This window comes from Geotrypetes seraphini, chromosome 15 (genome assembly GCF_902459505.1).
Source record: "Geotrypetes seraphini chromosome 15, aGeoSer1.1, whole genome shotgun sequence".
Lineage (NCBI taxonomy): Eukaryota > Metazoa > Chordata > Amphibia > Gymnophiona > Dermophiidae > Geotrypetes > Geotrypetes seraphini.
In genome coordinates, this window is record NC_047098.1 from 68,693,026 (window position 1) to 68,707,243 (window position 14,218).

Below are 14,218 nucleotides of genomic sequence, written 5' to 3' on the forward strand. Positions count from 1 at the left end.
ACAAACCTTTGCCACCTCACCAATTAATCAGGTTTCTCCAGGCCCCAAAACTCCAGACACATCTAGACCAAGAGTTCTAAGCTCAGTTCTTGGGACACACCAAGCCAGTCAGATTTTCAGGATATCCACAATGAATATACATGAGATAGATTTTAATATAGTAGAAGTAGTGTATACAAATTTATCTCATGCATATTCATTGGACATCCTGAATATCTGACTGGCTTTTTGTGTCTTGACGACATGCTTGAGCTTTGGAGGGCATGTGCCGGGTTCAGGGACCTCACCTATGCAACAATGGTGTTCAGCAGGGTCCAGACAATCACATAGTCAATGCAACTGTCCACGACATGCCATTGCACTGAAAAAGAAACACTTCCAAAGATTACGAAGTACAAATTCTGTTCAAGAAGAAAGGCCTGCTCTTCTAACTATAACCACTTCCAGGGGAAATTAAACACCAATGTGAAGCTGCAATGCAGTTCAAAATTATTTTGCAAAATTCAATATTCTTTACCACTAATAAGCTAATACAACTGAAATGGTGAGCCACTTTAAGAGTGATTTCATTTCATTTTTTATTTATTACAATTTGTAACCTGTCTTATTCCAAGATGGGGTATAATTAAACATATATACAAATCAAAAACATTCAAAGCAAAGAAATACAGCAGTAGAAAGAAGTCCAAACTATTACAATCCATCATAGGGCCAGATGTCACTTTAGCAATTATTTAACATAATAACATAGTAATTGACAGCAGATAAAGACCTGAACGATCATAAGAACATAAGCAGTGCCTCCGCCGGGTCAGACCATAGGTCCATCCTGCCCGGCAGTCCGCTCCCGCGGCGGCCCAAACAGGTCACGACCTGTCTGCATCACCAGAAGGGGCTCCCTTGCCACCTTGGTTTCTCATTTAAGTCCTATCTTCCCATCGTAGTCCTAACCCTCCGGTCTTGCACATGTACGACCTGTTGGATTTCTATACTTATTACCTGGTTAGCTTTCTATACCTGTGTTACATCCCAGCATCTCTCTCAGTATCCCACGATCCCTTTATCCCTCAGGAATCCGTCCAATCCCTGTTTGAATCCCTGTACCGTACTCTGCCTGATCACTTCCTCCGGTAGCGCATTCCATGTGTCCACGACCCTTTGGGTGAAAAAAAACTTCCTTGCATTTGTTTTGAACCTATCTCCCTTCAGTTTCTCCGAATGCCCCCTCGTACCTGTTGTCGCCTTCAGTCTGAAGAATCTGTCCCTATCCACCCTCTCTATGCCCCTCATGATCTTGAAGGTCTCTATCATATCTCCCCTGAGCCTCCTTTTTTCCAGAGAGAAGAGCCCCAGCCTATCCAATCTTCTCGGCGTATGGGCAGTGTTCCAGACCCCTTTACCAGTTTCGTTGCTCTCCTTTGGACTCTCTCAAGTACCGCCATGTCCTTCTTGAGGTGCGGCGACCAATACTGAACGCAGTATTCCAGATGTGGACGCACCATCGCTCGATACAATGGCATGATGACTTCCCGATGTTTCTGGTTGTTATGCCCTTCTTTATGATGCCCAGCATCCTGTTGGCTTTTTTCGAGGCTGCTGCGCACTGTGCAGATGTCTTCAGTGATGCATCCACCAGCACACCCAAGTCTCTTTCAAGTCTGCTGTCTCCCAACAATGCCCCCCCCAATTTGTAGTTGAACAACGGGTTCTTTTTCCCTATATGCATGACCTTGCATTTTTCCACGTTAAAGCGCATTTGCCATTTGTTTGCCCAGTCTTCCAGCTTGTCCAGGTCCCTTTGCAGGTCCTCACACTCCTCCCTGGACCTAACTCTACCGCACAGTTTGGTATCGTCTGCAAATTTTATAACCTCGCACTTTGCCTCCTTTTCCAGGTCATTGATAAATATGTTGAAGAGTAACGGCCCCAGCACCGATCCCTGTGGCACACCGCTCGTGACTCCCTGCCAGTCAGAATATTGGCCCTTCACTCCGACCCTTTGCAGTCTACCCGACAACCAGTGCTTGATCCATCTGTGCACATCCCCTCCCACCCCGTGGTTCCACAGCTTCCTAAGCAGCCTTTCGTGTGGCACCTTGTCGAAAGCCTTTTGAAAATCGAGGTAAATGATGTCTATAGGTTCCCCATTATCCACCCGACTGCTTATTCCCTCGAAGAAGTACAGAAGGTTTGTTAAGCATGACCTTCCCTTACAGAATCCAGTAGGCCATTTCTCTCGATGTGATCCATCCAGTCTGTCCAATAGTCACGCTCATTATATAGTATATTCATGGTTAAATTGTCTTTTCTTTAATATTTCTGGGCAATAGACCTTAGAAGTCCGCCCGGTACTGTCTTTAGGTTCCCACTGCTGGAGTTGCCGTTGAAGCCCACTCCAGCCTGTCCTAACCATCCTGTCACTTGAGCTTCTTTCAAAGCCCTCCCCAGCTCCAAATCACCATATATGGGACACAGACCATGCAGGATTGCCAATACCAGCCTTAGTTTTCTAATTAGAGATCCTCTGAGTTCATCCCATGCTTTTTTGAATTCATGAACTGTTTTCATCTCCACTACCTCCCTCAGGAGGGAATTCCACTCATCTACTATGTTCTCCATTAAAAAGAATTTCCTAACATTACTCCTAAGTCTGCCACCCTGCCACCTCAATTCATGCCTTCGAGTTTTACCTTTTTTCTTTCTCTGGAAAACATTTTTTTCTATATTATTACTTTTCAAGTATTTAAACATCTGACCATATCTCCCCTGCCCTCCTCTTCTCTATCATCCATCGTATTACATTTAAAATATTACTCTTGGCATTTAAAACTCTGTCCACTAATGAACCACAATTTATTAACAAATTGCTCATGCCTTATAATACACCAAGCTCCCTCCAATCCACAAACCAAAAGCTCATAGTAGTCCAATAGGGAGCACCTAACTGGGCCTCTGCATGTGCGGGTCGCCGGACTAGATGGACCTAGGTCTGATCCGGTGAAGGCGTTTCTTATGTTCTTATGTCCTTCCTTGAAAGTTATCGGTACCAGGCGTCACGATATGCTTTCAGTGATGGCCCCGCAAATTTGGAACAGTCTGCCTCAATATTTAAGAGAGGAAAATGATCTTAGCTGTTTTAAAAATAATTTAAAAAGTTTTCTTTTTAAAGATGCTTTTAATCTTTAATGGTAAAATAGTTATTCTCCAGGCTTATACTATTCCCTCCCTAATGTTTTTCCCATCTGTGGCTCTTTCTATTTCAAAGCACTGATTTGTAACTTTAATCCTCCATTCCTTGTGTATCAATTAGTCTGTAAGTTTGTCAGTCTAACCCATTATTTTGTTTTAAAATTATAACTAACATGTTTAAACGTATTTTATTGTAACTCGCTTAGTAAATTGGAATAAGCGATTTATCAAATCAAAATAAAACTTGAAACTTGATTTAGATCTTCCAATCTCTTCTTGTACGTCTTTTGGCGCAAACCCCATACCATTTTTTTTTAAATTCAAATATTTTTATTTAACTTTTAGTAAAATAGAACAGAACATCTAAACCGATATGGTAGCTGCCAGTGTGCGAGAATACAAATGGACAAATAAGGTATTCAAATAGTATACAACTAATATGAATTCTGTAGTCACACACTTCAATTCTAATGGAGTCGTCATTGCTATGAGGTTAAATTTTTCTGCCACTGAAGGCCCCATAGGCAGCCTGTTTCATTCACTAGGTCCAGCAATGGAATAACTTCTCCAAGCAATCAACAAGAGTCTTAAGAACACAGAGATCTCTTAGGAGCATACAAGTAGATCCTATCCAATAAATACTGGTACAATTCTTGGTACAAAGTTTTATGAACTCAAATACCACCGCAATGGAGGACATGAATGACCAAAGGTAAACAGACGACTCAAAAAATCAATGGCATCCAAATAAATTGATTGCATAATCAACAAATGACAACACAAATTGTGTTTTTCAGTCACTGGGCCTGCATCAGAAATCTGAATACTCTGATAGATTGAAAACAGTGTTCAGTGCTGAAAATATCAACGCCTATGGTACCGCCTGATGCTGAAAATATCAACACCTATGGTACTGCCCAATGAACTCTTGATATAATACCTTGCTAACCCATGTAATAAATACTGGCACGGTTCTTGGTTTTATGAACCATAAATGTAAGCACCTAGTTATAGGCTTGTATAAAGTTTATAAAGAACATTTAATGGGCCATAAACCTGAAACCAACCACTTATCTAACTAGTATCCATTTGCCTACCCCATAAATGATTTTAAATATTGACCTCATTATAAAATTTAAATAGGTTTTGATAAACTAAGAGTATCAGCCAGGATGTACTAAATCCTCCCAGCTTCTTTGATAGTATGACACCAACTTCTGCCCTTGCATCATCTGACAGACAAATGATGCAACCTGCTCATTTCCTCCTCAAGAAAAATCTGACTCACATCCTCACACACACCAGAGTTACTCCAGAAGTGTAATCAAAGGCTCTGGCTACTATGGAACTGTACTCAGCTGGAGGTACTTCAGCAGCATCACACAACACACTTAATGAAATGACATATTGTTCAAAGGGATTTAGCCAACTAAATAAGAATTTAGCAAGCCTTCAAGAGTTGAGTGCTAGCATAACCATGGGGGATGGGTGGGGAGGGGATTGGTGGTTGACGGTGGATCAGTACTGAAGGGTGAGGGAGTGGAGTTAGGGTCGGTGTAAGAAACTTTGCTGATCTACAAAGTAGACTGGTACTTGGATAATGGTTAGGAGAGGAGGTATAGGGGAGGATGAGAATAGATGAGAGGAACTCTGACAATCCCCAATGCTCACTGGTTCATTTCCATATAACCAAACTTTTAGTTTTTGGTTTTGGTGTCAGTTTTGTCTGGTTGATACATGCTCTAGCCCCAAATGAGGAAGGATGCTACATTTGAGCTCCTCCACGAACCCTTGAGAAAGCCTTTTGGGTGAAATGGGTCCCGTCGGGGCATGCTAGAGACACTGTATTAAAACAATAAGTAAAAATAATTTATGCTGTCAACTAGTTTTTATTTCTGGATCAATAATACAGAAGTAAATAGACAAGCTACACCACATAAGGAGGCAATGAAATAAGCTGAAGCCAGACGTATAGTTGTGGATGCTTTGACATTAATGACTTTGAAAGCCCTATTGCCATCTTGGTGTTGAATCTGAGCAGAGGAACTCCGACAATCCCCAATGCTCTCTGGCTCATTTCCACATAACCAAACTTTTAGTTTTTGGTTTTGGTGTCAGTTTTGTCTTTGGTTGAAACAAGGTGATACTTTTCGATTGCAGTTTCCAAAGCAATTTTGATCAGCCTCTACCGGCTTGATCTTTGTGGATAAGAGAAAATAAAACTTTTTCAAGTCTATGGCCTAAACTTTTTGCAAATATTTTATAATTTAAGTTCAGAGGTGAGATTGGATGGTAATTTTGTACTAATTGCAGATCCCTGTTTGGTTAGAGCAGAGCAATCACATGTGCTTCTAAGAATTGAACGATGATGATATGCAGAAGAATAAAGTGTTAATAAATACAATTTAGGGATGAGGAGAGTGGAAAACATTATAAAATTCTGATGGTAAACCATCTGGTCTAGGAGCTTTAGATATCACCAAGCATTTTATAGCTGTAGCAGTTTCCCCATTAGTGATAGATTGATATAACATCTTTTTTTGTTGAGGTGAAAGATTTGGAAGGATAACAAAAAACAAATAATCAGTTAAATCTTTCTCTAATGCAGTAGCTTCAGAATTATAAAAAGTGGCATAAGTATTCAGGATGTAAGAAGATTTTGTATGGATAAAATCATTTGCTGTTTAATATTTGTAAATTCTCTGTTTAACACGTTGACACGTTTGTTGGCTTACGCTTAGTATAGAGAATACTATGTTTAAAACAAATGGCAGAAATCTTTTGACTAAGGCCTAGATTCATTAAACTCACTGGTCCGGATTGTTCTTGAGTGATTCATGGCTGAGTTCTGCCGGGCGACTGATTCACTAAAGAGTCCCCATTTGCATGTGCGGATCGGAACAGACACATGCCCCACAGCTCACTGCAGAGTGATCATGATATACGCGAACCATCCTGGTAGGTTGTAGATGCAATCCGTGCATGCGCTTTCTCTCCACACAAGCGAAGTCAAAACAAAGGGGGAGGGGTGGCATAGGTATGCAGTATAGAATGACACAGGGAAAAAATTTGTCCCATCACAGCCCCTTCCCCGTGACTACTGTCCCTATCATTGCCCTGTCCCCATCCCCACAACCACTGTCCCCGCCCCATCCCCACGACTACTATCCCCTCAGCATTCATTTAAGCCTCAGTACCACAATATTTAGCTTATTCCTTCCTTATAAATCAAAGTTCTGGCTGCTGAACTAGAGAAAGATGCAGGGCTTTGCTTATAAATTTTTATCAACACAACTAATATACTACTTTATCCTAAAGCAAAAAATAAATAAATAAATAAAATATAAATTTTTTTTTCTACCTTTGTTGTCTGGTTTCTGCTTTCCTCATCTTCATCTCATTCATTTTCTTCCATCCACTGTCTGCCTTCTCTGTCTCTTCCATATGCTCTGTTACTGTGCCTCTCCCTCCACCCCCACCCCAATTGGTCTGCCACCCTTCTTCTTCCCTCCACTCCCCCATAGTCTGGAATCTCTGTCTTCCCCATTTCCCTTCAGCGTCTGTTCCTCCCCACCCCACCTTCCCCAGGTCCCTTCAGTGTCTATTCTTCGCCACCCCACCATTCCTCCCTTTCTCCCTCCCTGCTCCTTAACTTTGCAGTAGGCAATTTCTCTAAAAGTGGTTCCTACCAGCAGCCGGAGTGTTGAAATTGCGTGTGGCTGCAGGAAAGGTCGTCTCTGATGCTACTTCCAGTGGCATCAGAGATGACCTTTAAGGCAGCCACATGCGATTTCAACACTCCGGCTGCTGGTAGGAACCACTTTTAGAGAAATTGCCTGCTGTGAAAGTAAGGAGCAGGGAGGGAGATGCTCAGACGGCGGCGGCAATCAGAAGGGATGGAGGGAAGGAGATGTTTGGGCGGCAGCAGCTATCAGTATGGAGGGAGGGAGCGTGATCGGTGACCGCGCGTGTTCCCTCCCTTCACTGTGGAGTCAAAGCCATTCACCACTCCACGGGGCGGTGAATGGCCTTCTCTCCGTACCCGCAGTGACCAGTTCTTTTCTCTCCCCCGGCGGCAGAGAGCATGAGAGTCAGAAAGGACAGCAGCAACTGGTCCTCAGCAGTCACTTCATTTAAGATAGGCAAACCCAATCAGTGTTCCTTCTTCTGTTTAGTGAATCGATGGCTTCCTACTTATGCATGGCAATTCCCCTCATTTGTTTAGTGAATTGGGTTAGGAAACGATCGCAAAACCATCGGTACACGATTGGTAAGTATAGTGAATCTAGCCCTAAGTTCTGTATTATATTGAAATTTAGGTTGTTGAAGATGTTGAAATCATAATGATGTTTCCAGATTATGGATTTATTTTTCTAATTGTGTTCTTTTGTTTTTTACATGAAAGAAGACATAGCTGATAACCTCACCTCTTAACCAAGCCTTATACTATTCCCAAATAGTAGTGTAGGGAAGCTTAGGATCATAGTTGCATGCGAAAAATTCTTTAGATGTTTTCTGAATGTCAGGTAAAAAAGTCCCATCATTCAATAAAGTATTTAATCATTATGCAGAAAATTTTGGATAATCCAGTGTCTATGCAAACATACAATATAGCAGCATGGTTTGTTATTATATCATGAATGAAAAACTGTATTAGACGAATTTCACCGTAGCCCATATTGCCTTAGTCTTCTGTATATTGTTTATTAAATTACTATGTATGTTACCTTGGGGGTGATAGTGTCTGAAGATCTAAAGGCAAGGAAACAGTGTGACAAGGCAGTGGCTGTTGCCAGAAGAATGCTGGGCTGTATAAGAAAGAGGCGTAGCCAGTAGAAGAACGAAGGTGTTGATGCCCCACTTGGAGTATTTTGTTCAATTTTGGAGACCGTATCTGGCAAAGGATATACGAAGACTTGAAGCGTTCCAGAGGAAGGCAATGAAAATGGTAGGAGGTTTGCACCAAAAGACATACGATGAGAGACTGGAAGCACTGAATATGTATACCCTAGAGGAAAGGAGGAACAGGGGGAGATATGATTCAGACGTTCAAATACTTGAAAGGTATTAACATAGAACAAAATCTTTTCCAGAGAAAGGAAAATGGTAAAACCAGAGGACATAATATGAGGTTGAAGGATGGTAGACTCAAGAGTAATGTTAGGAAATTTTTCTTTACGGAGAGGGTGATTGATGCCTGGAATGCGCTCCTGAGGGAGGTGGTGGAAAGGAAAATGGTGACAGAGTTCAAACACGTATGGAATGAACACAGAGGATCTCTAATCAGAAAATAATGATATTTATTGAAGAACTAAGGCCAGTGCTGGGCAGCCTTGCACGGTCTGTGTCACATATATGGCCATTCAGTTGAGGATAGGCTGAGATGGTTTAGATGAGCTGGAGTGAGCTTCAATGGAGGCTCCAGTAGATGCACAATACCAAGCAGAGCTCTGGGTTTCTGGCCCAGAAATATCTAAGTAAAAGAACAATTGAAATTAAATTATTAAATTATAGAGAGTATACGTTTGGACAGACTGGATGGACCATTCAGGTCTTTATCTACCGTCATCTACTATATATGTTACTATGTTCTGAACTCTCTGGGGGAGGACAGGATATAAATTGAATTAAATAAATAAATAAATACATTTTAGCAGATTGTAATATAACAATGGCTTTATGTTTTCCAAATGTTGCCCCTTCTCCTTGTTCATCTGCTACGTGGGTTTCGCTGGATGGGGAGCCGTCCTCTTCTTCTTTTACAACAGGCAACCCTGACTTTTGGGTTTATTGTCTTTGCGGCGTTTTGTTGAGGCATGCCACATGCACCATATTCATGATTGGTTTTTATCCACGTCTCATTTCTCTTGGACTTCTGTAGAGTTACAATTTTGGAAGCCTTACCATTTTAGTTATCTTTTGTATACTCCCGAGTTGTAGCTGCTGTCCTGGGGAACTCTTATTATTTCTTTCTTGCTCCTCTGAAATCTACTTGGCGTCAAATATGTTACATTTTGACTTTCGGACTACACCTCTTTTGTCTATTAATGGGAATTGCTCTTACCAGGTATGATTTCCTCTAGTTTTTTTGGCTGAAAGGAGAGAAAATATATCTTACTTGCACCAACTCCTTACTGATGATGGTACTATGTTATCCTATGTTATTCTAAGTTACAAACAGATAAAGGGTGGACTAGTTTAAATATGTTTTTTTATCTTCAACTTAAGCATTATGTAACTTCTCTGCCTACCTCAGCTTTACTCTTTAAAGTTTCTGAATGTCTGTTGGATGTCTACTGGTAGGAAGCTCAGCTCATGGTATCTCTCAAATATTTTGATCATTCCATGTTGGAATTTTCCCCCGTTTTAGATTACGCCAAAATAGCCCGGGTCTGGAACACTGAATTACATGTTACCCTGCAGGGACCCCTTATTCAACGCTTTCTCCAATTGCTCCATGGTCTGCTATTTATTATTTTGAAATGGGGTATATAAATTTATTTGCTGCTTGTACATAGCACCTTGGCCTGCCTATAGGGCAACACTGGTCCCTGTTGGCTCTTGCCCGAAGTGTAGCCATCCTAGGGCCACCCTGTCCCATATGTTCTGGCACTGTCCCATGGTGTTCCATTTTTGGTCTGTTTTCTCTAGGATTAGTAGAATGTGGAATACCATCTGGAATTGTAATAGCTACAGCCCTTTTTGGCTTTTTGATCTTCCTCATCCTGTACCTCAAGGCCTTAAAGGTTTTCTTCGTCGAGTAACCTTGATGGGCCTGAAGATTATACTGTCCCTTTGGATAGGACCCTTGAGTCCTGAATATGACCACTGGCGCCCACATATGATCCATCTATTGACTATGGAAAGTAGTACTGCCCGATTCAGGAAAATAAATTTTGATTCGATTCAGCTTATTGAATCGATTTTTCGATTAGATTTACCTGCCCAATTGGGTGTTTTTTTCCAAACATCCTGGTGGGTTTATTTTATAGCCTCTTCACCCCCTTTGCTCTCTCCTACCCACACTGGTCCTGTGGTGTAAACAAAATAAACAAACAAAAAATACTTTTCCTCTCTATTAAATCCTAGCTCACGTTTGCGGTCCAACACCAGCTCTGGCAGGATACACATTTCAAATTTGACATATTATAATCACAAAACAGAAAATAAAATTATTTTTCCTACCTTTTGTTGTCTGGACATTTTTCCAAATCTCGTTGGTCCCATGTTGGTATGGTTGTCTTCTGATCAGGCTCTCCTTTCTTCTTTCTCCGTGCTAACCATCCATCTTCCATCTCTGTCCTCCCCTTCTATTTCCCTTTCCTCCCCCGGAGGTCTGGCATCTTTCCTTTTTTTCATTTCCATCCTCCCACAGCTGCAGCGATGGACCCCACCATCTACACATCCACCATCTCTCCTTTTCTCATCTACCCTTTCATCCAGCATCTCTCTTCTGTGTCCCTATTCTCCTCTCTAGTACTGTTCCCCTTTTGTCCCTGTTCCTATGCTCCCTCCATGCCCAGCATCTTATCTCTCCCCATATCCAGCTTCTTTCTCTATTCCTTACCTCCTGTATCCCCTTCCCCAGGTACAGGCTTTTTCCTACTATCTCTCCTGCACCCTGCCCACCTACTTTGGAGCAGTATCTGTCCCTCTTGTACCCTTCCCCTTGTGTTCTTGTGTTTCTCTCTCCCTCTCTCTCCATTAGTCCAGCACCTCTCCTCTACTTTCCTCCCCCTCTTTTTGGTTTCCCTTCACTTCACCTCCAGGTCTGGCATCTCCCCTCCCCTCTCTTACTCCTTCCTCCTCCCTCTGCACAGGCCTGCCTCCCCGCCCTGAAGGCCTGCTCCCCGCCACAAAGACCTGTTTCTCCCCCCCCCCCCCCCCCGCTGCAAAGGCACTTTTTCTGCTCCTCCCAACCGCGAAAGCCTGCTTCCCCCACAAAGGCCTGCACCTTCCCTACTCTTATCTCCTTAAGGCTAATAGGGAAGTTTGCAGGTTTGCTGTTGTTATAGCGATCCCTGCAGCTGCCCGTGGTCCTCAGCGGCACGTTCTCTCTGCCGCGATCCTGCCCCTGACGTCAGAGCAGAGGCAGGATCGTGGCAGAGAGAACGTGCCACTGAGGATCACAGGCAGCTGCAGGGATTGTTATAACACCAGCGAGCCTGCAAGCTGCCCTATTAGCCTTAAGGAGGTAAGAGCGGGGAAGCTGGGAAAGTCCGACACCGATGACTTCATCTTCCGGGATCAGCCTCACTGTTTAAAAGGAAGTACTGCTGTGAAAAGTATGGGAAGAGGAGTTTTGCTGCAATTTGTTGAGCATGGAAGGGAGGTCCTTGTCTGTTTACCAGCATCTCTCCTGATCCAGGACAGAAATCTTCTAGGATCAGCCTCCTGCCTCAAGCAGAAGCAGCAGCAGACGGCCAGCAAGAGGCAGCGCTGCAGCTCCTACTTTAGGAAGGCACGGGGGAAGGGTCGGCCATTGAATCGGGAGGCTGAATTATTTAAAAATTGAATTGATTCGAATTGGTGAATCGATTCAAATCGTGAATCAGGCTGCACTAATAGAAAGTATGCAATTGTCTGAGTGGGACACTAAACAGGGACGGGTGTTACTTACTATTTGGCAGCCCTTTTTCGGCACATTAACTCCTCATGCCTATAGTCATGTGTTACTTGGTCATCCCTAATTTAGTCCTTGGTTATTCTTTTGAACTGCAGTCCTGAGAAGGGTGTTTTTGGACGGGAAGGGTTTGTTCTTTGTATAACTGTTTTACTAATTTGTGATGGTTTTTTAATCTTTACATTCTTGTTCTGTTTGACTGTATTTTTTTTTTATTAATACAAATGATTTTTTAAAAATGGTGTAGTTTATTAGTAACAATTACAAATATAAAATCCACATTGTATATAAACCAAACACATTACAGTGAAAATATGAAGTCTCTTTCTGTAATCTGATGAATAGACCTAACACAGGCTGTGTTTCAACAATATTTGCCTTCTTCAGGGGTCCTTTTGAAATGCAAATATACAGAACATAAAAATTGTATATAGAAAAAAAAACACAAGTATAAACATATATATAAAAAGTATATAAACTATCATTTGCAATTTTCAATATTCCAAAACAAAGGATGTTTATAATAAGGCAATAAAATAAAGCAATAAAACAAATTAACAAAATAAACCAACCTTTAACACTGCTAAGAATACAGCAACTTCACAAAGACATCCTACAAAAGTCCAAAAAGCAATCAAGACTTAAATACATAGAAATATAAAGACACAGTACACATTAATAAAATCTGTAATATGAAGACAGGCATATATAGACTAATATAAAAGCGTGATGTGACGAATTGGGCCACACATGGAGCCACGGATAAAACCCATGTGGTGTCAAAGAATAGACATGACGCTAAAAAATTGAGTAATCATAAGCAGTGTTCAATCAGTGAAAGTTAAGGAGATACATCTACTTTGGGGGCCTTTGATGAGAGTACCCAGGGCTTCCACAGACTGATTCAGCCCCGTCATGAAACTTATTTGAACGTTTGGAACTACAAAACACTTCAAATATTTGTCTTTCAATAAAAAGATGTACATGTGAGTTCTGGAGCCAGATATGGTGAAGAGACTCAGAGCAAAAATTAATCTTATATCTTTTCTGATAAGCGTCAGATAAATTAATAAAACTGTAAAGTCACCAAACCCCAAAAAGTCAGATACAGTTTCAGTAACATCTAAAACTTACTGACACAAAAAGGAAGGGCAGAATCCAGGTTTAAATTATGGGCTAAAAATTAACATTTTCCTTCAGAAGAGTATAGACAGGCAAGGTCTGACTGTTGGAGCAGCTATCTGGTTTTCTCTCCCCCCTCCCCCCAGTATTGGCAAGCTTTGAACGATGGGCTTTCCATATTGATCTCAAAAAAATTTAGTACTTTTCCCATAAAGTCAAAATGGGGGAAAACCTTTAATAATTAGACCCGTAAAAGAGGCAGGACTCCTGTACTATTCCCTCCTGCTGAGTGCCCGACTGCAGGAACCATGAGATCTCGCCACAATCAGCATGCGTGTGCTATGCCTTCCAGAGCCTCCTACTAAGATGAAAAACTGGAAATCTCTTTGTGCTCTAACCAGCTTTCCCGAAACAGGTCGTTCACTTGGGAAAGATGCTCAGTTAAGTGTGAGGCAGTTTACAAGTCGCCTCATGTTACACCAGGCTTTTCTGCCCCATGCATTCATTTTTTAGTACTGGATGCTTCTCAAGCACTGTTAACGAGCCTCTTGTGGGGCAGATTGTATGAGAAGCAGATTAGGACAAGACCTCTACAGTTTCCCTGAAGGAGGCTGGACTCTTGACTGCAGAGTACACTGGGCTCCTACCTGGTATGTCCATAAACTCATCAAGGTTTGGCTGCAGCTGTGTCAGGTCTGGCTGGATCATGTCCGCATTCCCAGCATAGTCTGAAAACAGCAAGGCACAAGTCAGTATTCTATACTCTCATATCTGAAAACTGAACTGATAGCATTCTACCATTCCCATGCTAAAACTGCCTTTTTAAAAAAATGTAAATCAAGGTGGCTTACAAAATTTAACACAAATTAAGAAAGAAATATCAAAATAAGACAGAAATCAAACATACAAGACTCATTCCAATAGAATTAAATCAAGCACTGGGGCTAAACACCTACATGTTCTCTCATTGCAGAGTAGCATAGAAAAATAATCACAAGTTCTTACTGAACAAACTATTCACAAACCAAGGATCCAGCCTCCTCTCTCACACACACAACAGCCATTCTCCAACAGTTCCCATTCATTCACTCTCTCTTATAATCATGCAGACATGCTAATAGGTACACACTGGTCCATTTGTATGGTTGGACCTCCATACCAGCAAACAAAGGAGACAGTCACCTCTGCACGAACGAATTCCAACAAGCAAGAGCAGATAAAGCCAGGTCTTCAAACTTTGACTTATTACACTTTTGGTTGCCATTAATCAGTCAGTCATAAAAC

General features: G+C 41.7%; 1 protein-coding gene and 1 long non-coding RNA gene across 3 annotated transcripts in view; one reads left to right on the plus strand and one right to left on the minus strand.

Annotated features, from left to right (window-relative positions):
• LOC117349018 overlaps nucleotides 1-14,218 on the plus strand; it is a 148,281-nt gene that overhangs the window by 72,702 nt on the left and 61,361 nt on the right. The window lies entirely within an intron of this gene.
• MLXIPL (MLX interacting protein like) overlaps nucleotides 1-14,218 on the minus strand; it is a 128,658-nt gene that overhangs the window by 71,367 nt on the left and 43,073 nt on the right. For both annotated transcript variants that reach the window (XM_033921856.1, XM_033921855.1), the window contains exon 7: nucleotides 13,582-13,662. In XM_033921856.1, the coding sequence (XP_033777747.1) occupies nucleotides 13,582-13,662 (81 nt within the window). The remainder of the gene's footprint in view (nucleotides 1-13,581; nucleotides 13,663-14,218) is intronic.